The 23,533-nt window shown below is 44.2% G+C and overlaps 1 protein-coding gene across 6 annotated transcripts in view; it reads left to right on the forward strand.

Annotated features, from left to right (window-relative positions):
• Window positions 1–1,124: 1,124 nt before the first annotated feature.
• The window catches only part of LOC108438630 (SRY-box transcription factor 13), a 52,809-nt gene continuing 30,400 nt past the window's right edge, over window positions 1,125–23,533 (forward strand). For 2 of the 6 annotated variants that reach the window (XM_037532015.1, XM_037532018.1), the window contains exons 1-3: window positions 1,126–1,668; window positions 19,813–20,026; window positions 23,070–23,175. In XM_037532015.1, coding sequence (XP_037387912.1) covers window positions 19,814–20,026; window positions 23,070–23,175 — 319 coding nt within the window. In that variant the 5' untranslated portion in view covers window positions 1,126–1,668; window position 19,813. Of the gene's footprint in view, window positions 1,669–5,263; window positions 5,454–14,488; window positions 14,561–19,812; window positions 20,027–23,069; window positions 23,176–23,533 lie in introns of those variants that run through there. The other 4 variants (XM_037532019.1, XM_037532017.1, XM_017716572.2 and 1 more) reach the window with 4 other exon arrangements.

Genomic DNA, 23,533 nt, shown 5'->3' on the forward strand with positions numbered 1-23,533 from the left:
ACGGGTGAAGGCTGCACTGTAGTGGACAATAAAGGTCTCTTTTTTTTTCCGAGACGTCCTCACAGTGTGGTCAGAACGGCGGTGGCGGTGTATCTCCCAGTCTCGTCGCCACCTCACAAAGCTCCGGGCTCAATAATCCTTGGGGCCAAAGACATACGAAGAAAAGAGGGGGAGGTGGCACAGAAGAAAAAAAAAAGTCGCCAGCTTCACCTCAACCCAGCAGGAGAGACAAAGGTGGAAGACCTGAAAAGCGCAGGAGCGAACAAAGGTTGCAAGCGGTTCGGGATAAGCCCCGAGAGTTGCTTAGTGACAAGAGAGTGACACGGAAAGAAAGGGAGAAAGAGTGGTCAGGGAGAAAAGATGGACTTGGAGAGAAAGGTTGGGGGGGGGTGGACAAAGAGGGGGCTGAAAGAGAAAAGAAGAGATGGAGAGGGTGAAAGAAAGACATGGAGGAGAAAAAAAGCCAGAGAGAGAGAGAGAGAGAGAGAGAGACAGAGAGAGAGAGAGAGAAAGAAAGAGAGAGTGAAGAAGTGGGGGGGAAAAAAGCTTCCGTAATCCTGGAATAGTGGTTGTCGACCATTGCCATGGAAACAGGCACAAAGGCCTGTGGTTTCCTATTGATGGCTAATTGTATTCCTCACAGCTCTTTTGTTAATTGTTGTCTGCCCAGCTCCCACTTCCTGCTGGGCGGCCACACAAAGGCAGGAACAGAGGGGATTAGAAATGGCACAATGGCTTTAGACTCCGGGCCCTGCGAGGCTGCGGCTCACCCGGCACAGACCGGCGGGGGAAAAAGTGAGAGAAAAGAGACGTAACACAACCCCGGGGCTGCACTGCTTTGAAGGGTAACTGGCACCTTCACCTGGATAATTCACTCCCCCGCCTCAACCTCATAGGCCGATGCCACCCCTGTGCGTCCCAAGTGGGGCGAAAGGGCTCAGCAAGTGGTGCAGGGCCTCCAAAGAGGCTCAGAGTCTAATGAGGCAGCATGGGGGGGCATTTTCAAGCGAGGATTTACTCGATAATCACCCGGTATCATCCCTTTAATCGTAGTACGCCACTTTTTGTTGTTGTTGTTGTTGTAAGGGAGTGAAATATCACAAATATCTCATGAGGGGGAAAAGTCCCTGATTAATTCCATCAACTCACACAATGCCTACGAATGACCACACTTCAGCTTCTGCCGGTGTGAACGAGGCACTGTTCCCGTTTTCGACTCGCCAGCGGTGTAAAGCGACTTAAAGGCACAGATTTCACACAGAACGTCTTTCAGTTTTACCGAAGAACAACTAAACAGCCACTGAGGCGACCCGAGGGAAGTTAGCCGCTTGCTAACTAGCGCCATTCATGGCCCCTCTCCAGCAGCTTTTTTTCCGAAGAGCTTTCCCTTTAAGAGGGAGGTGAATGGCAGGAGACGGAGAATGTGGGGAAACAAAACGGCAGAAAGTGACTCCCGTGTGTTTAGGGAGACCGGACAGCGCTCGGAGAGGACTGTGTGTTTGTCTTCGAGTGGGTCTGTACCGTGTTATCGTCGCCGATTTGGATGTATGTCACTTGCTTAATAAACCGTCGTCTCTGCTTTGGCGGGAAGAGCCGCTGCCGTCTCCCTGACAACGAGGAGGATTCTGAAGTTTTGGGCTTCACGGCTTTTTTTTTTTAACTGCTGTGGTGAGTCAAGAAAACAAAACTCGAGCTCCAGTCACCCGAAATAAGTTTGAAACGGACCGAAACGTCGGCTTTCACGACGCGACGGCGCTGACTAACTTGTGTATGGAGCTATAACCGCGACCCCCCCCCCCCCGAAAACCGGGGAAAACCGGGGAAAACTTGGCCGCTCGTAACGTTTTCGCGATAACGTTCGCGTTAGCTTTAGCTCCCGAGACTCCTGAGGGGCCACCGGGTTCCAGGAGCTAATAACGGCGAATATCTTCGCACGGTTATAACGTTCGCCGTATTAGAGTGGACATCAGCGTCCAGGGGGGGCTGTTTTAACGATGTTTCGCCCACTCGTGCTCCTTCTTGCGAGTTGGTCCGCGTTAGATACGGACTTTAGCCTGTGGGCTAATCCTGAGAGCCAAATCCAGGAGCTGTCAGACCGACTGTAGTCACAATTTAAACATCTTTAGCAGCAGGCTAACACTTTAAACGCTGGCTGGCCTTTAACTTTTTCTTCCTTAATGCCACCGGCTTTTCTAGCACGTACACCTATAGCGTCAAAACTGGACAAATCGATTCCTAACAATTCCTGTAAACCTGTCCTGAGGGGGAAAGGTGAGCTACTTCTGAGGAGAAAGGGGAGCCAGTCGTGGTAGCGAACGCGTGTGAGAGCTTATGGAGAGCGTAGGGAAGGTTCTCAGCGTTTAGGGCGTGTTGAGAAGTGATCTGTTTGGGAAGGTCCGGGCTTATTTAGCGTTAAGTGACCTGTCAGATGACCGCGCTCCGCTTTTGTGTTTGTTGAAGTGTGAGGGAGCTGCGCACCTGCAGAGCTGCTGAGCCGGCTGTCAGATTCCATGGAAGAACTAAACGTCGCGAAAAGTCTTTGAAAGCTGCTTTTTGTGGCTCCCAATGCACCCAGTTCAGCTCTGCCGCCTCCCCAAAGACTCCAAGTTAAAACGGGTGCTAAAGTAGGAAAACGCCAATGGCCATGTTTGAGAGCCACTGAGTGACCAGATCAGAGGCTACTTTGGTTAAATATGTGCTCAGTTTTTTTTAATTTGACATGTTTCTAGTGCTGGGTAATATTGCCTGTACCTGTGCCCTGATATTGGTGCTACAAAACTGCACTGATTATAGCTTTGATAGATTCCAAACTTGTTTAGCTGCAATATATATATATAATGTGTGTGTGTGTGTGTGTGTGTGTGTGTGTGTGTGTCGCTGCTGTCGGAAGAAAACCTCACATTTTTGCAATTTTTCAGTTTTTAAAAAAAAAAAAAATTTGGAAGTACCAATTGTCCTTTACATTGTCTGTACATTTAATGATGAATGGACCAAAAAAACCAGCCCAAAATGATGTGGAAAAAATTCTGGTTCCATTGACTTACATTGAAAGTAAAGCGGGTTTTTTCCTTCTCCTTTAAAGTTACCATTTTGGAGATACGAGGTTTTCTTCCGACAACAGCTCGCTCGCTCTCTCTCTCTCTCTCTCTCTCTCTCTCTCTCTCTCTCTCTCTCTCTCTCTCTCTCTCTCTCTCTCATTCATATATATATGTATATATATATATATATATATATATATATAGCTGGGTGCTTCAGGTAATTTTAGAGGGAATAGATAAAAATACACAAGTAGTTCAGTCAAAACAGGCTGTGTCAGGTTTGTATGACATTCTTTTAGCACAGAGTGTCAAAATGGGTTCATTAACCTCATGAATGCACACTAAAATATCATTTTAAGCAGAGAAATATTAGGAATTGTACTGTTCAGTCTTCCTGACCGGCACTAACGTGTGTGTTTTGAAGGCTTGAGGTCTGGGGACATCAAACGGTCGCTCTCTGTAAGAGTTAAATCAGCCCTGGCTGCGCATCTGTGTGAGGTGATATCGTCCAGTCTGATGAGTGACACCTTTCGCATCGCAGTGCTGGGGATGGACGCTTGCCTGTAGCCTCCAGCCTCCAGCACCTGAGCCTCGCGCTGCCATTGTGGCCGGGCATGTTGACGGCTCATTAAAGGGGAAGTTGGCAAAGTGGCTGCAAGTGTTTGGCTTCACAGTGGCTGACTGCGCACAAAGCTGCCTGTCAGCGGGGAGTCCCTGACCTTTCCCTCTGCCATTCTTTCGTTCCCCCCCCCACCTCCATCTCTACATCTTTCCCTTTTTTTCCCATTTATGTTCCTCCTCTTTTTACCTCCTTTCAGTCTTTCTTTCTCCCTCTCTTTCTGTCTTTCTGCCCCCTTCTTTCACTTATTCAGCCTTTCTTTCGTTCTTCTTTGTGCCTTTGTTCCCCTGCAACACTGTTCAGGAGAGGGCAGAAAGGGGTTTAATAGCATGGTAGGGAGAAGAAATGCAGGATCATAGCTTCTCTCTGTATGTCAATTACTGTACGGCCCATTCTGCACAACCTGATGAATACACTCGCGCTCGTCTGTGACTGGCTAATAGACACTGACCTCAGAAACACAATGGAAAGCCAGGGGCAGCGCATGCTTTTGTGAAGTGCTATAATGTTGAACTCGCTGTGCAGCATGCTGTTTAATTTCTAAACATTCCTGTAGTTATTGCTGCTTCGCTCAAAAAATGGACCAGCACTGCATTCCGAAAGGGTCATCACGGCTTTGCAGCTTTCGCATGCTGGTTTTCCCACTTCGTGTCCATTCCTCCCCTCGATGGGCCTGCCGGTACGCTGTTCACTTCTGTTTGTGCTGCCAATAAGAAAGCGAACCGAGACTGTGGACTTCCGATAAAAATCTGCTTGCACCATTGACACCTTGCTTTCTGGTGATTTCCCAATGCAAACCTCTGACAGGGCACGTTTAAGCAGTCTGTTAGGTGAACCAGCTTGAACAGGAAATTCAAAGTCTATATAAAGTTTAGGGTAGTGGAGATTCATAGGTCAGGGCAGATTCAGTAGGGCAGGAAACTTGGTCTATAGTATTTACGTGAAGAGAGGAGCGGTGACTCATCTTAATGGGCCTGATGCCCTTCTGAACACACAGGTTCCCATACATTACACAAGGCAGCAGAGTAAACAGAAATGTTCGGTCTCGTATTCAAACTTTGACCCTGTCCGTTCGGCCCCGCGTTGTTTTTGGTGTCCTATTGAACTGGAGGTGCGTTTCCTTGGGCCTGTGGGAGCGTCAATGAAATCTGTTAAAACAGCACCGCGTCACATGCATTCCTTCATTGCTGCTGCCCGTCAAATCCTCTGAGCGATGCCCTTGTCTGAGTTCCCTTTGTCAAACTGTTCAAGTCTGAACTTAAGGCCTCAGTGTACTCAGGCCTTGGTAAACATACAGTATGTCATTGTGTCAAGTGAGATTTTAAGAACCTGTTCCTTTTTTGTGCTCTCAAAAACGTACAAAGTATGCAGCTTTTTTTTTTTTCTTTTCTTTTCTTCTGTCAAAGCGCTTTTACTTCTTCGATTTCCAGTTTTAAAAAAACAGCAGCAAAAGAAAGCCCACCCCCAGCTCTTACTCGTCTGCAGTAGCGCTTTAAATGAAACGTTGATATGTCAGAATTTGGGGTTGGGGCTTGGTTTTCCCGTTTGTATTTGGAAAGTGCTGTCAAACTTCTTTTTTTTTTTTCGCAGCCCACATGTTCCCAAACACTCTTCGCTGCTACCTACTACATCTCTCCGCCGCGGAGTGACACGAAGGCAGACCCGCAGCGGAAATTAGACAGCCTGCCATAAGAATAGAGCTCATTGAGTAGCTGCAGAAAAGGTGAACAAATAGGCAGCTGCCAAAGTAACCCATCACTATTGTCTCGCTGTCAGCAGAGAGGTATCTGCATTAGGTAAGCTTAAGAGTCTTTGAATTTACTGACAGACTTTGTGAAATATTCGCATTATAACGCTTGTCAGGTTGTTTTGGGAAATTTATTTATTTATTTTTTAAAAGCCCTTCAAAGGTCGTGACTCTGAGGGTTTTATTTTGGGGAGAACAATAGATATTGTTGCTTTGCAAGAACAGGCAGTTTTATAAATGTTCCTTGATGGTAATTTAGCTCCGTATCAGCAGCTGTTTGGGTTTTTATTATTGTTTTTCAACTTTCTGCAGCAGCAGTTTTGCTTTATTAAGCAACCTGTCAGCCGCGCTACAGGTTCCCAGCCACCAGCATTTTTACTGCAAAAAGCAAATTAAAAATAAACAAATTTCTTGTACTTTTTTTTTATTTTTAAATTGCGAATTTTTTTTTTTTTTAGTGAAATGCTGCAAAGAAACAGCAGCATAACTTGTAAACTTTGTCACTTTGTAAGTTTTCTCAAGGTTAATTTATCTCTCTCTGGATATGATTAAAGTAACCAGTTCAATCGTATTTTTTAAACTGAAAAAAGGAAAAACTGCTCTTAATTTTCTACACGCAGGGCAGGGCAGTGTGCAGCGGGTACATTCATGTGGCATAGTATTTACTAAAAGCCGTAAATCTGCCCGAACAAGAATGAAAGGAAACTGATCCCTTTGAATTACGGCTTCCACTCGCAAACCGCCAAACAAGTTTTAGTCCAAATAAAGAAGGCAAGACTGGTCAGTTTACTGAGCATATCATTTTTATCTCATGCCCCGTGCTTCCGACTTTATTTATTGACGCGGAGGCGTCGGCAGGGTTTCGCGAAAATCAGCATGCGAGCTTAATCGTGATTTTGAAGGACCCTTTTTGGTTTGGGGTGCTTTGCTTGACTGCGTGATAGAGGGTGAATGAAAACGGAGTAGTTTAAAATAATGCAGTGTTTTTCAGAATTCCCTTTATAATATATGAATAAAAAAAAACATTAAAAAGTGAAAAAACGTCAGTATCCAGGTCTTAAATATACTACTGTCCATTGCACTGTAATGCAAAAGAGCTTTTCGTTTACTTACAAATGGATCAGTTTTACTTCATATAATATGCAGCTGTTTTTGCATTCAGTTATTTTATTTACTATGATTAGTGGCCTCAGTTCCTCCTTCCATCGATCGCCGCATGAAGAAAAACACACCTCCACAACTGTTTACGAAGAGAGAACCTTCTGCACGGCCTCATATTTCTAAAAGCACACACACAAACAAACGCACTGTTTTTCATTTCACGAAACGCCGCACAATGCACGCCACTGTTGGCGGAGATGAGACAAGGAAGATGGACCTCGGAATAATTCTGATTTAGATCGTTAATGGTGTCGGTGCAAATATCACGGACAGATTTGTTTGGGCTTCATTTGGCTGATATAAGGCGGTTTTTTGTGCATTCATTCCTCGCACAAAAAAATTCACAACAGTCCTTTTAGTACAGCAAGGGCTTTCACTCATGAAGAATGCGCCATGGAAATATCACCACACGGATTTGCATGTGTGTGTCTATCGCGCACGAGGACACAGAGACTATTCGTGTAGTTTGATAACTTATCAAACCGCTAGAGCCTCATGATTTGGTTCAAATGAACCATAGATTATTAGATGCAATAGGCTTCACTTAGATGATGTGGGAGTCCAGTTCGGATTTCGCTGATGGGGACGGGCAGACGGCCGAAAACATGTCACTTATTTATTTAGTTCTTTTTTTCGTAACGTTTTAGCTCAATTACATTTTTTTTTTTTATTGCATCACATCAAGGAGATCCTTAGACTGACAGTTTCATGCCCATTACTGCACTGTGCTGGCACAATATCACAGTCTAAGTGAATAAGAAATAACTGGTTTGGTCGCTTCTCAGGCAGCCTCGACTGAGTCATCCTGCACTGTGATTGAAGCATGTAATCATTAGAGTGTGTGAAGTGAAAGGGTGAAAATTCATTGTAAAAGTAGAGGAAAAGTGTGGGCTGAAATTCTTCCTTCGTGAGCGTTTGTGCGTCAGTGCTGATAGGATCTCCCGTTTCTCAAATTCTGCAACCTATTTCTTTCTTTCTCGACTTGTAAAAGTTGTTAAAAGAATCAGAGACTCAAATACGGTTGTCCGTATCTGAACCAGGGACGCCGCAAACCGTCTTCACTTTTCGAGGCAGAAGGAAGTTTGGAGGCAGAGCCGAAACGTAACGGCACGCAGGCCAGGAACGGAAAGAAAGCGAACTTCTAGGCCTGAGCGGTTTTGGGAAAAGATCTAATTGCTAATAATATTACAACTAGAATTTGGATTGCGATTTTTCATTATAAATTAAGATTCAGGCCTGATTTATTTGGGCCAAGAAGACCAGAATATCCAGGCTTGAGGCTCGACCCCTGAACACAGTGAGCCCAACTGCAAGTAAGCTGTGGTTGTGATGTCACAAAAACGTGCTTTGGTTGCCTCTAAATTATATCTACAGGCATTTCCCCAAACTCTTATAAGGTTCAGTTTTCCCTCTTAGAACCTAAAACAGCAGTTCTGCTAATGCATATGCTTACAAAAGATGGTTCCTCAAGGGTTCTTTAGTAATAATGGTTCTATATAGAACCAGAAACACTCATCGACTCACTGTCATGCTTAAAAAGTTCTCTGAAGGCTGAAATGATTTTTTAATTTTATGGACACTGTGTTGTATATATGGTTCTATATAGCACATTTGTCAAAAGGGTTCTGTACAGCACCAAAATGTTCTTCTGTTGTTACAAACTTGACACTGTAACAATAGCAGAACCCTTTTTGGTTCTGTATAGAACCAAAGAACACACTTTCTTTCAATCTGAAGAACGATTTCACCATGCAGAGAACCACTTAAGCATGCAAGTGGGTCTTTGAGTGTTGGTTTGGTTCTATATAAAATGATTTACTGAAGAACCATCTGCTTTAAGAACCTTGAAGGACTATCTTTAAGAGTGTACGCTATAATTACAAACAAAAAAGAAAAAATAGCAGCTCTTGCGATTTGAAAATTGCACTTAAATTGCGATTTCGATATAAAATCGATTAACCTTTCAGTCCCTACGTACGTCCCACTTGCAGACTGGCTGTTGTGTTTGTTGCGCGGTACGTAGGTAAGTTAATTATGAGCTAATAAGTCAGATAACATCTTTGCCTTCTTAGAAGTTCGAATCGTTGGCGGCGAAATGTGAAAGTTGAGGATGTTTGGGTGGGGGGGGGGGGGGGGGGGGGCGGGGGTCGTGGGGGGGGTGTGAGTTTGAGAATGAGATTGAGGCGTGTCAGTGAAGTTGTTCTCACACCGATTCCTTTCCCTTATTGATGTGGTCAAGTGCAAACTTCGTACCTTTTCTCAGAAAAAAATATTTTTCCAGTCTGCCTCTTTTTTCCCCCCTTGGTGTTCGCTCTCTTGGCACTGTGAGGCTTTTAAGATGAGATGGTTGTCCACCCTTCTTCTCTATTTTGGCCCTTTCTCAACTGACTACGGTCTTAAATGTTCTGTTTTCTGATTATTACATTCGTAAACATCTGCCGGGGTCAACGGGGTCTCACTGCACATCTCAACATCTTTACTTACTGTAAGATGTGGCTGTTGTCGGAAGAAAACCTCGCATCTCCTTTTTTGTCGTTTTTCAGTTTTTGCCATAGTTTGAAAGTGCTTGGCGTTCTTTACAGTGTCTGTAAACTTCATGATGAATTGACTTAAAGAAATGACCTAAAATGGCTTGGAAAGACGTCTGGTTCCATTGACTTGCATTAAGAGTAAAGTCGGTTTTTTCATTCTCCTGTAAAGTTTTCCATTTTGGAGATTTCAAAGGTTTTGTTTCCCGACAACAGTGATGATGCTAAGTTGGCAACTTCTCTTTCGTTTTCCCACTTAATTCATGCAATATGTTTTAATATTCACTGTATAATTGCCGAAACAAGAGTCAACCTGTCTGCCCAACTGTGAGAAGTTTGTCGTAGAACCAGTTCAATTTGCATCATCCGCCTTCTACTCTTCAGTCTTTCTTCTCATAATCTACCTCTTTTTTTCCCTTTCAGTCCCTCCTAATCTTCTTTAGTGGCCTTTTATTCTTCCTCTGTAGTCCCTCGCTTTCTCTCGGCCAGCTCTTCTCTCGGCCTCCCTGCCCAGGCTTGTAGAGTGCATGTATCCTGTTTGTAGCAGGAGGCCCACACGTGCTGGAGGAATGGAAGGCGCGGAGGGGTGCGGAGGGGTGGGGAGGGAGTGGGCTGCTCTCAGGATGTCCTGAAAGGTGAAGGCTTCACCTTTTCTTCCTTTGAGCAATGCCATGTCAAAAAAAAAAAAGAAAAAAAAAAGGCAAATTGTTCTGAAATGTTGAAGAAAGTGCTGAAAATTAATTTCACATTTGTGTGGCTTGCAAATGAAGCATGACCGAGAGCTCTCGAATGTCATGTTGAAGATCTTGTGGTTGATGCATGACTGTAATACTGTAGTACAGAGGAGTATCCTGTATGCTACATCGAGAATATTGTAAGGGTTATGTCAAAACCTCATAACTGAATTTGCACCATTTGAAGAAAAATCGTTGTGTGAGCATCTCAGGATTTTTTTGAGACGCAAGGTTTTGTCATAACAGTGACAGCATAGTTTGTGGACTGTTTGCCATAACATGGAAAAAAGTACGTCCCCTTCGTTTCTTTAATTAAGGGGAAAAAAAGCAGTCGTCAGAAGAAAACCCCCTTATCTGCAAAACGCTGACTTTACAGGAGAAGGAAAAAATCTGCTTTACTTTTAATGTAAGGCAATGGAACCAGACGTCTTTCCAAGTCATTTTGGGCCGTTACTTTTGGTCCATTCTTCATAAAATTTATATGCAATGTGAGGAGCAGCAGGTGTTTTCAAGTTCCGTCAAAAAATGACAAAAACTGAGATTTTCGAGGTTTTCCTCTAACAACAGTGAATATATTTAGCAGAGAATTACTCAGAAGGCTCAACAACCAAGTGTCCATCCTTTTCTCAAGACTTTCTTTGTTTTTAAAGAAATGTGCAGGAATATTTCTCCACTCCGCTCCTCCAGTTCAGTCTTGCACTGTCAGAAATAAAGGTAGAAAACTGTCACTGGGGTGGTCCCCTCAAGGGTCCATCTCAGTACCTTTGGTCAGGGAGCATAACTGAACCATAGTCCACTGAAATGATCTGTTCTAAGCTGGACTGACTCCACACACCCTGCCTTGCCTCGCCTCCAGGCTTTTATTCTACTGCTCTGTTTTAAAACAGTCGGTTATGAAAAGGAACAAATACCAACTTTTCACCTGGAGGAACTGATTTAAGCTTCACAATCAGACCTTAAACCCGCTGTAGAACCTTTGAGGGAACATTTACACTGTTTGTACCTTGATGAACCAAAAATGTACCTGAGCAGAACCTTCGTTTCTAACAGGGTAGAAGTTGGGTGCATTTTCTGCTTCTCACTATCCAATTGATCTCAATGGCATGCAGTGATCTTGAGGTCATTGTTATGAAAAGATCAGCAGCTTCTTTGCTTGATTTATACAAATTTCTTCTTTTTGGTTTGTTCGCTTTTCACCAGGAATGGCTTCTTAACAGCTCCACCTCCTTTCAGAACCACAGCGCTGAGTGGTCTTCGCGCAGTGGAAGGATGGACAGAAACACCTGTGGACGTTTTCAGATCTGAAGCAGCTTGATGTTCTCCTCTCTCTCAGAGATGGAAGCTTTAAGTGCTGTTTATCTGATGGGGACAGTTCTACTGTTTACCCGGTCTTGCATGGTTGTTAGGAGGCCCATTTTTCTCAGTATCCTGTAGTCGTTTTTTCGAACTCCAGTCTTGGACACTCTTATTTTTACTTTTTATTTCCATCCATAACTGTTAATTTGGCTTTAGGTTGTTTGCAATGGAAATGAAGTGAATGCACATTTTTTAGAGCTAATACTTTTGTTTAAATCTCATTTCTAAAGCTTGAAAGGTGCATATTTCATAACGCTGAGCCCGAGTAGCAGCGTCAGCCTTATCAAGGCCAAGCGGCTGTCCTTTGACAGTGGTTAAGCTCTTTATTACCACGTGCACTCTTTCCTCAGTCAGCATACGAAAGAGTTCTTCGCAGCAACTTATTTGAGGATTGTTGTTGTTGTTTTGTCGGAAGCCACCATGAGCTTCGTCTTTTTCCTGCACCGCTGCACTTTATAGCGGGTTCAATCCTGGGACCAGCAGTTGCTTAGAATTACCTGTTGTGTTCTTCGGCGCGCAAGAAAGGATGGCCTGGTCTCCATGGCAACGCCACAGATGCACGGCCTCTCCGTCTTAAAGATCTCTGTGTTTATCCTGTGGTTCAAGGACACGCCGGCGAAGGGTCGAGTATTGTGAAGGTAGTGGTGTTGATGTTATGGTCTTTCTTCGCAACAGCCTAGTTCTCGCACACACACACACACACGCGCGCGCGCGCGCACACACACGCGCACACACACACACACACCATACAAAAGTAGTGCATCTAATGCAGGACTGGATATAAAAGTGCGCCTCCCTTTAGAATACATCATTTTTAATATCTGCTCCTTTTTTTTCCTCCGCTCTGCCCGAAGGGGGTGGGGGGGGTTGGTGGCGGAGGGCTGGTTTTTGTGCGGCTTTTATTTATTTATTTATTTTTTTTTTTTGCGTGAAAAGGGGCCCTTCACAAACATCCTTTATTCCCCTTCTCTTGTTATGTTTCTTTATTCGGAGTGTGTTTGTGCCTTCCCCTCATTCACTAGCCCCCCTACCCTCCCCACCCCCCTCCTCTTGTGTCTCAGATAAATGCCACACTAGCCTTTCGCTCGGCGGCACAATAACTGGACTGTTTCAGGCCCGGAGAGCCACGATGAAAGAGTCTGCTTTTTAACCTCGCGTTTCTGAAAAGCACAAGGAGAGGGGAAAAAAAAAAAAAACCCCAGCAGCAGCGCCACAACCCTTTCTTCTAACTACCCCCCCCCCCCAACCCCCCCAACATCCCACCCCCACCACCTTTCTTTTCTGTGTGTGTCCAGACCGCGTTTGTGTCATCGTCCTGTTTAGACGTCTTATTTAGGAGGTTCTCAAAAGAACACGAGCCCAAAGAACTGATCAGGGCTTTGTTTGGGGGAGATGACACACATGGAGGCCTGAATTGAGACGGTGGCGTAGATGCTGATTTGTAATGTTGGTGTTTATTTATTTATTTATTTATTTATTTATTTATTAAAAGGTTGGGGGGGGGGGTGGGGTGTGAAAAATACACATGATGATTAATTATTCTGTTAAGCATAAGGGACTAAAAGTTTGATGAAGTGGGTTCACGCCTGTGCCAGCCAAGTGTGCATGCGTGTTATTATATCATTATATTAATATATTATTATATGTTACCCTATATTAAAGGTAGGAACACCATTTCTTCTCGTCTGAAGTGACCATTCTGGAGATTTTTATGACATCGGTGCTTTTGGAACCGGACCTCGTGTCTCCGAAATGGTCATTTTTTACAGTAGAAGGACAGAACGTTCCTGATTTGTAATGGAAATTTAACGGTACAAAAAATTTGAATCAGTCAAGTCGTTTTAAGTCATTTCTTTTGCTCCTTTTATCATGGAACGCGATGGACAAGCGGAGTTTTCGAGTAGAATCAATCAATAAATAAATAAATAAAACCCCCAAGGACAAAAATGAGCATTTTTACACTTTTTGTACGAGGAGTGTTTTATATAAGTGTGCTTTTTTTTTAAAAAACTTATTTATTGAATAATTTAATTATTTGAGGTCAGAACCTGCGTAACTGTCCTCGCTCTTAAATCCGTAGCAGCAGCGGTAATTTGGGTTTTGTCTTCCCCTTCAGATCCTTGCTGATTTGCATTTGTTTTTTCCTTCTTTCATTCAAAACACAACAACCATACCTGTGCGGTGGGGACCGTTTGGGGCTGTCTCTGGCAGGGAAATGGAAAATCCATGAAAAAGGCCCATTATGGCCTAAAGCAGAGTCACTAATGTCCCCCATTGTGCATCGCTGTCAAATAATGCTGAGCTGATTTCCTCCTATCCTCCGAGCATGTGATGTATTTCTGTGCTCGCACGTGTTGGAGATGGTGTAGATTAGATCTACAGACTAGATCTGATGGGCCACCTTAGATTTCGTCATGTGTGCTAAAAGATTTGGGCAAATAATAATAAAAAAAAAAAAGCTAATAGTTCTGAGAATGTTCTTCATGAACGTGTGGGCAACGTCGCCCCTGAGTGACATAACGACCAGTGGCTTTTACTGGCAGTCGCTGTTTGATTTAAAGGTCACCGGGTGAATAATTACTGCAATTGCTCGAAATCATTTCCATTTTATTTGTTAAAGGGGTTTAACGACAAACGAATTTGTTTAAATAAGCAAGATGACACCTTTTTATTATTCATCAACTCAAAGGGCTTAAATACTTGAATGACGTCGGAGAGTCGCCCGACGTTTTTAGAAGGCCGTGACTTCGTTTTTTTGGCTTTGTGTGCAGCTTGTTTTGTTTCCCGCACTGAAACTTCAGCTCGCTACACCACGGTAAATCACCTGCTCCGCTGAGATCCTGAACTAGAAATTTTAAACGGCCGTGCGGGTTTCCTGTTGATTTTAAAGCATTATCGTGAACGTTTTCTCGTTTTTTTTTTTTTTATCCAATCAGAGCCCACAAATACGTAAAAAAAGTTCTGTTCATTCGGTGTTTATGCCTTCTTGATATGTAAGCACCATTTGTGCTGTAGTGCTTGATGACTATCTGCAAATAATGTTCACATCTGTCACATCGGCAGAAACACTTCATGCAAATGTCTCTGTTTGCTTTGGTTAAAGGCACGCTTTTGTGACCACAGTACGGCACATCCTGCAGAGAGCTCGAAGCAGAGGTAGAGGCAGAGATAGAAAGAAAGCTGAGGGACGTCTTCGTTACAAGGAGGTCGCTGGGTATCTTTTTTTTTTTTTTTTTTTTGCAGAGCACTGTTAAGGGGGGGTCTCGCTGCATGCCTGGTCACAGCATGACTTGCTCTACCACCTTCCAGCACTGGAAGATAGCACTGCATCTGAGAGACAAGCCATGGTCCGTGAGAGCTGACCACAGATTCTTGAGGTTGGTGGATATAGACACTTTGCACGGGTCAAGGCCAATGGTTGGAATTACTCCCCAGTTGGAGTGCACTTGTGAACAGGTGGATTTGTTGCGGGGCTCCAACAGCTGATTGGGCTTTACGCTTGGCCTTGCATGCTTATGGGCTCAAAAGTGTGTAAACCAAGCCAAAACTGTTGTCATCTGCTATAACCCTCATCAAGGCACCTTTTTTTGGTTCTAGTCTACTGTTGGCTCTTTTAAACAGGTCTTTGAATTTCTTGTACACCTAATTATTGCTCTAGAAGTGTTCTTTGCTGGAGGCAAGGTGTCTGTATTGTTTCTTGTAGCCCGGTATTAGAGGAAAGAAAGCAAACGTCCCGTCTTGCTCACAGCGCAAGTTCAAACAGGTCTCTTGTTATTCGTGTTATTACAACTCCTCCGTTTGTGTCACCATTGGTCTTGGACATCAACTTCTCCTCAAGCTCAAGGCTTTTCTTGGTGTTATTGGTGCCTCTTGAGCTATTGTTTAGACTTTCTGACAAATGTTGGGAAACCAAACATGTTCTAATGAGGAAATTAACGAGGGAAGAGAAGTCAAACGCAGCATTTGCATTGGCGGCGCCGGAGGTAGAATGTTAGGTTAACGCGTTACAACTTGTTTGGCAACTTAAGGCGCTCTCTCGCGCCTCTTGGCCGTGGGAAGGCTTCGATTTCAGTGGCGCTTCAGCCGAGCAGCTCACAGAGCCACTGAATCTGATGTTATCTCACCGCTCCTCTGCTTCCTCGCTCTCCTAGAGCGGGTTAATGAAAAGAAATGGCCCCTCATCCCAACAACAGGTAAGACTGACTTGCCTCATATATAGGCCTTTTCCAGTCAGCGTATTTCTCCCGCTAGATTTTTCACATCTTCACGCTTTCTTGGAACTCAGACAGTTGTGTCACGCCTTCAGATACAAATTTGATATATAATTCAGTATTATAGCTTCTGCTTGATCGCACATCTCACAGTTTGGCCCAAGGCAAGATTAAGACTTCCTAAGAAAGTTTTTATTAGCATCTCGAAGTACTCGGGCCATTATCGGGAATTGAGGCGGCTGTCGAGTTTGTTTGTTTGTTTGTTTGTTTGTTTGTTTGTTTGTTTTGGTACACGGATTCCAGATTATCCAGGATGTGAAAACCTGGAAAGTTAGATTATGTCCACTTGTTAGCTCTGTGGGTGGTCAGTTTTGTCTTCCATCAACTACGCAACTGTTAGTCGACCCATCGTGATCATATCTGTGTGGACTTTGGTAACTGGACCGCCCACCTGCTGCTAATGCCACTTTGCACTTAAGGCAGCTTGTGTTGAGTGGGACCTTGAAAAGAGCATTATTCTTCAGTATCAGAGTCTCTCTCTCTCTCTCTCTCTCTCTCTCTCTCGCTCTCGCTCTCTCTCGCTCTCTCTCGCTCTCTCTCGCTCTCTCTCGCTCTCGCTCTCGCTCTCGCTCTCGCTCTCGCTCTCGCTCTCTCTCTCTCTCTCTCTCTCTCTCTCTCTCTCTCTCTCTCTCTCTCAGTCTCTCTCTCTCTCTCTCTCTCTCTCGCTCTCTCGCTCTCTCTCTCTCTCACGCTCTCGCGCTCTTTCGCTTCTAATTGCAGCTTCATTGTTCTGACTTTTCAACAGCTTAAGTCCCCGAATAAATACCCAGCATGCCTCTTTAGCTGCAAGTGCACTAGGAATGAGCTGATAAGTCCGCGATCCCTGCACCTGGCGGAGCACCGTTGCCTCCCTCATCTGGGAGAGAACTAGGAATAGCTTTAACTGCATAGCAATGGAAACTTAATGGTGGTGCCCCCATGTATGTTCTTCTCTGTTAAAGACCCAGAAGAGGTGGCTAAGTGTCATCCTACAGTGTGCTTTTGGCCTGAAGGAGGGAGGGTGGTCTGTGTCTTCTTCCGCAACCCTGGCTAAAAGTTCCCTGTATAAACTCTGAAGACCTGCTGGCGTGCTTGCTGCATATTGTCTGGTCGTATCACAACCTTTCTACACTGTTTGAAAATGATAGAGAGACGGAGAGAGACGGAGAGAGACGGGGAGAGAGAGAGAGAGGGACGGGGGGACAGAGAGAAACAGACAGACAGGGAGAGAGAGGGGGACAGCAAGAGCAAGAGAGAGAAAGAGAGGGACGGGGGGGGATGAGACAGAGGGAGACAGACCGAGAGAGGGGGGGGACAGAGAGAGAGAGAGAGAGAGAGAGAGAGAGAGAGAGAGAGAGAGAGAGAGAGAGAGAGAGAGAGAGAGAGAGAGAGAAGGACAGACAGACAGACAGAGAGAGAGGGAGGGGGAGAGAGAGGGAGAGATACGGGGACACACAGAGAGAGAGAAGGACAGACAGAGAGAGATAGTGAGGGAGAGGGACAGAGAGAGAGGGACGGGACAGAGAGAGAGACAGACAGATGGAGAGACAGACAGAGAGAGAGGGGGACAGCAAGAGCAAGAGAGAGAAAGAGAGGGAGACGGGTGGAAAGAGACAGAGAGAGAGAGAGAGAGAGAGAGAGAGAGAGAGACAGACGGAGAGACAGACAGACAGAGAGAGAGAGAGAGAGAGACAGACGGAGAGACAGACAGAGAGAGAGAGAGGGGGATAGAGAGAGCAAGAGAGAGAAAGAGAGGGACGGGTGGGAAAGAGACAGAGAGGGAGACTGACAGAGAGGGAGACGGACAGAGAGAGAGAGGGAGACAGAGAGAGACGATTGGACTGATAGGAATGTGTAAAATGACGAACTAAATTAAATAAAATCTTTCTAGCATTCAAAAGTTTGGAATCGCCGTTCAAGAGTTCGGATTGAATGTTTTCAACAATAACAAACCAGTCTGTGTGTAGAACGCTGCTAATATGTGAGTCCGGTGCCGCTTCACTGCTTTCAAACAATTAGAAGAACATTAAGAAGCTGGAAATATAATAAAAATGTTGTTAGCCGTGTCCAGTTTGATGAACTGAGATGCAGAAGTTTCCAGAATGGCAGGAAGAGCAGTGTTGCATTAAAAAACTCCTCATATTTCCAAATTGGTGATCAAATCTCAATTGCATATCAAATCTTCCTGTTTACTATTAAATATCTGTAATATAAATGTTTAAATATACCATTTGGTGAACAGTTTATACCATTTAAAGCCAAACTATGTAAGTTATTATTGAAGAGAAGTAAAAAAAATTTTAACATGCGATGCTTTTAAAATAATTTTCGTGACCTTTTGATCGATTTATAGTAGTTCCAAGATATTAAGTCCTAAGATTAATAACCGAAGCCTAGATCTGTATGAAATTTGAATAGGTGGCTTGAGAAAGTTAGTTACCCCTAACTCTTCGTTATCTGTATTCGTCTTATCTGGTCGTAGGTGGTGCGACTCTATCTTTTCCCTTGCTCTACAGAACGCTGGTCAGAAATGTACGGAAAGAGCCGAAGTCCTTTTTTGCGGCTCCCAGGGCAGTTAAGTAGCATCGCTACAGTTACTCTGAATGTCTTTCATGTAATGCCTCTTTACGTTGTGAGTCCAGCCGTACGGCTCTGGTGAATAGCCGCTGCTCAGGAGCCTTTGGCCCGTGCCTCGTCGACTCGCCACGACGCAAAAGCATAGGTAGCTATTGTGTTGGCAGAGTTAATGAAAAAAAGTGCAGGAGGAACTGAAGTCATTGTGCTTTTTGGCAGCGCTGCGAGTCTTCCGCATTTTTCTTTCCCCTGCCGTGGCCCATCGGCACATTCTGGCGGCATTGTTACCCTGCTGCGTTCCCCGCAGCCTATTGCTTTTGTCCGTCTCCCTCCCATTGTTCGAGCTTCCTTTGTTCCCTCTAGACAACAAAACAGCCTTCTTTTTATGTGTATGTCCTTATACACACAACATAAAGTATCCCTATGTAGGATATCTTGTGTGTATTTTTGCATTTGCTCACTTCTTCCGTCTTTTGGTTTGCTCCCATTTTTCTTTTCGCTTCTTTAGAAGCGGTGGGGAAGGGAGCAGGACTGTGGAGTTTAGCCACTTCAGCAATCTCTCACTTTTTCTATCTCAGTCTCTCCCTCTCTCTGTGTGTCTTCCACCCCCCTCGTCCTTCATCGCAGTCGAGCTTGGCCGGCTACTTGAGACGAGTTCTAGGTGGAACTTGATTCTTCCATCTGTCTTCTGCCACTGTGTTGATAGACTTGAGTCCTTGAGAACTGTGTACACACACATGCATGCATGCACACACACACACACACACACACACACACACACACACACACACACACACACACACACACACACACACACACACACACACACACACACACACACACACAGCTCTCCTTCCAGGCTCGCATGCTCCAGAGTTCCTGGAGTTCCTGAAGAAGTGCTACCTTATTCTGGGCTTTGCTGAAAAGCGGCTGAATGGAGGGGCCTGTGCTGGTGCCCACAAAGCCCTTCTGTTGCTCATGCAAAGCAGTCAGCTGTTGGTCTGGCTTCTCTCAGACAACCAATTACAGCACTGGAATGCCCCCATTAGAGATTTCTCATCCTCGTATCACAGAAGGAGCCCTATCGCTGTCTTCCTGCTGTAATTCCTTAAACTCGTAACGATCCGTCTGCACTGTTAGTTTAAAGATAGTTCCATATCGTGGGGTCAGTTCTGGATGCCGGGGTCACGTTTCAGTGATTGAATCAATATTTGAAACACCTTTATGTTTGCATTGCGGCAAGACAACGCCACAGTGAATAGTTACATCCCTATTAAATGGTTTTATAGTAGTTACTTCCCTTCCTCTTACTTGTAGCATGGTCAGTTTTATCTAGGTCCAGTTTTCACCTGGAAGTGGCAAAATAACCAGAATGAATGGTTTTGTTGTCTTTTTGGTCATTTTGAGCCACTCTGAAGTGTCTAATTTGGCTAATTAACTGCCTTGATTGCTAGTTAGCTTGCCACATTAACATACCACATACAGCAATCTAGTTTGAATTCTGTTGAACTTGCTGCTCACAGTGTTTAGTGACTCCCTTCTAAATGTGTAGAATTCGCTAAATTACTGAATTCAGCTGCAAGTGTGTTACGGAAGAGAGTGGGGAATGGCTGTGAGTGTCATTAGTTGTTAGCCTGTTGGGATGAATCCTGGAACCTTAGGTCCTGGACCAGTGGCCCACGGTTCCAGTGATCTGGAGCCAGAGGTTCCGTTTTTTTGTTTAGTGGAAAAACACCTTGAACATGAAAACCGTATATTTGCTTGTTCAAAGTTCTAAATCGGTGGATGTTGTTGATTTTTAACAGAATGTGTGAGCCCAGCCCTCCTGCGCTGCCTCCCCATGCAAACGGTAATGTGACCATGGTAGGCGTCGGTGTCAAGCTGGAGGAGGAGGAGTCAGGAGACGGAGGCGGAGTCAGAGAGCGCGAGTCACAGCAGTCTTCACCGTCGTGTGACTGGTCAGCACGGCAGCAAGGGGATGGTGAGAAGATGACGCCCCTCAGCTCTCAGTCCCCTTTGGTAAGACTGATGTGTTTATTAACATGAGTTTCAAGATGTTTGTTCTCCTTTCCCTGGTTGCAATAAACATCTTAAGTTTTTTGCTATGAATGCACTTAAAGGGCACTTAAGCTTGATACACAGCTTAAGCGTAGCTACATATCGTCTCTGTCCAAGGAACACAACGTTAGAAATCTGCTCGTGAATAGGCCGATAGAAATGCTTCAGAATCACTTGGAATAAAGTCTCTTTACGTTAACTTACATTAAACTGTTTTGGAGATTTTTCTTGTTTTTCTTGTGTCAAAAACTTTAATTTTGCAGATACCTAGGACAATTATGACGAACTTTACACTAAATAAAACAATAAAAAAAAAAAAAAAACGCTGTTAAAATTCAGTACTGCTTTAATATCATACTTTGTGTCGGAGGCTTTTAATGTAATGTTTTTTTTGCCTTTTATTTCACAATTTGAAAGAAAAAAGTTCCAATTATAACAATGTTAATTCTACAATATCTTCTAACAATCTAACCCCACTTCCCCCAACCCACCCTACTCGCCCTTCCCATCCTACTCACCCTCCCTACCCTTCCCACCTAACCCTAGAAACCCCCCCCCCCCCCCCCCCCCCCCCCCCACACAATGTAATGTTGTGTTAAATATGTTTCTTGCTCAGTTTGGGTCGAATCCAAAGCCCAGCACAGGGTCACATATATAACAGAACACGTCCCTGGGTTAAACTCACCCAGCACTGCTGGCTTTTATGAATGACGCAAGAGGCTGGGTCACAAGAGTTTCCCTAAAACATGTTCACTTTGAACCAGCACAGGGATATTTTTAACCTGTCGTTACAGTCTAAGATTTTTATTGTTTTTAATTTTCATTTTTTAACATGATTATGTTCTTTTTCTTAATAAAATCATCAAGGTCTTTCTCTGTAATGAAAAAGTGTTTCATTAAAATTTAAATATCTATTTATTAATATCTAGTCTTGCTCAGAAGTGGATATTCCTGCATGTTTTTCCAGCCTGTGAAGAGAAAATGACAGAAGTTCAGGGTGTTGTTATAAAATGTTATAAATGTTATAAAACGTCTAGTTTGCTTGGTGAACTGAAGCCCTGTTCGAGCTGGTTTAGAGGAGGTCCAGTAATGTCGTCTGTAGGATTTGACTGGCTGATTTGTATAAAGTGTCTGTATAATTTTCCCAGATTCATCCGTACTGTTTGGATTTTTTCTTCTCCATACAACATCGATTACAATGAACTTCAAATCAGGCCATTTCAGTTGATCGATTGTGTGTACCTCAGATAGCCTGGATCAAAATGTCGTAGCTCAGATGTTCACTTCAGTGTTAAGATTTGAATTAAACAGATCCAACAAAAACAAACTTCGGGTAAATACCACATAGGCTGCCGATGGACTAGTAAAGTGGGCTCATTTAACTTAATGTCACCTAATATGACAGAAGTCGCTCTGCCAGGTACATTCGGATATTAGTTTCTGGCAGCGCTCTAACCGTGTTGTTATTTCACCATAACAGCTCAGTTTTTTCCACTGCGTCACTCCACTGAGACGCCGTTGCTATGCAGCGACTTTGACATCTGTAGGAGACGCTCGAGCCGTTTGAACCTTTTTACTTATTACTTTGCCACAAACAGAAAACAGACGCTGTTAAAATCACATCTGACCGACAGCCAATTTGGTCCGACTCTGAAGACGAGACGACGCTAAATTCCCAAACTGTCGTCACCACTGAGCAGCTTTTCAGTCGGCAGCTGTGACAGAAGAACAGCTGAACAACCTGGAATCAGCCAGAAATGAACCCAACACCATTCGCCAAACTAAACGGGCTGTAAGAAGCTTTACAGACCGGCTGGAGCAAAACAACATTAATACTGATCTGGAGAAACTGACCAAACTGAGCTGAACCTGATATTAGGTCAGTTTTACGGCTCAGTCTGATTTGGTCCGACTCTGAAGATCAGACACGTCTGGCGAATGGTGTTGGGTTCATTTCTGGCTGATTCCAGGTTGTTCAGCTGTTCTTCTGTCACTGCTGCCGACTGAAAAGCTGCTCAGTGGTGACGACAGTTTGGGAATTTAGTGTAAGGAGCTGGAGAACGAACTGCCAGCTGAGCAGCGAGTGGGCGGAGCTCGTTACTCTGACGTAGCAACAAGCTGCTCGTTAAGGAGCTCTAATTAGGAGGAAGGAACTGAACATTAAAACATATTAAACGCCGCGTTCACGGCCAGTTTATTCATTTCTTACTGTATTTATTTAACTGCTGTATTAAAGCAGTAGAGCACTCGAGGAGGGAGTTATCACCAATAACATCACGGCTGTGATGATCTACTGCCACCAAATCACAGGCATGATGGTGTTTGGTGATAACACACTCCCTCTGTGTTCTGTTGCTTAATTAGAAACTGGGTTTGATGTGTTTTATCCAGTCTGTTCAGGTAAAGGAGAAAATCCACAACAAATGACGGATATGAAAAAGCAAGATGCCTCACAGCTGAAATTCAAGCCTGATTTAAACCCCATTGAGATCTTATGGGAAATGCGTGGGGAAGAAACATCCAGTCCAAAATCCACTTTAAATGGCTTAAAAAAATGCTGATGAATGCTACGCTGTCAAAAAAGTTGTTTTTGTTATGATGACTGATGCCAACAATGAAACACATGCACAGTTTATGGTGTTTATCAGCATTTTGTAGCCCCTCTGGTCTTTAAGAGAATCTCACACTGCTTTGTCATGCGATTTAACGGAACTGCTTCCCACGCATTCCCACACAGATCATCCATAGTGGTTGGATTTGTCTTAATCATAGATCTCAATGGATTTTTGAATCGCGCCAAAATTTCATTCAGTGAATTGTGGGGCATCTTGCATTGCCTTGCAGGAATATCCATCATTTGTTGCGGTTTTCCTCGTTCAAGCGAACAGACGGGACAAACACGTCTCAAACGGTTAACATCAGCGTATGACGTGAGCAGACCTTCTATGACATTGTGTAAAGTAAGAACTTCAGGTTTTACAGTCTCTTTATGGTTTATGCACAGGCAAGTTCTCCCAGTAAAGAGCGGCCACGCACACTCAGTCCTTCCAGCCAAGACGGAGCAAACAGGGCCCAGGACAGGCCTGAAGCCCAGCCCAATGTTAGCGAGGGTGAGTACCGCCTTTGAGAATTAAAGGAAAGTTTTCGTGAGCTGTTAATTTCATAACTTAAGAATTGCATTATTACAGCAAAATGAACCAAGGCCATCTGCTGCACAAGCATGAGACTTTCAAGAGACATTTGGAGTTACAATGGAGGCCTATTGTGTCTCTTAGCTCGCAGGCACTCGTGGAATCAAGTGGTTTCTCAGTGGCAGGTTGAGAGGCGGTGTGCAGTGGGTTCAGTCTGAAGGTTGATTAAAAAAAAAGGTCCATGTTTCCATTTGTTTTCGTTTTGCAAAGCGTTTTCTTTGACTAAAGGCTGTACAAAATGTTCGAGGGTCATGGTGAATAACCCATCATCTTTGAA

The sequence above is a fragment of the Pygocentrus nattereri genome, chromosome 21 (genome assembly GCF_015220715.1).
Source record: "Pygocentrus nattereri isolate fPygNat1 chromosome 21, fPygNat1.pri, whole genome shotgun sequence".
NCBI lineage: Eukaryota > Metazoa > Chordata > Actinopteri > Characiformes > Serrasalmidae > Pygocentrus > Pygocentrus nattereri.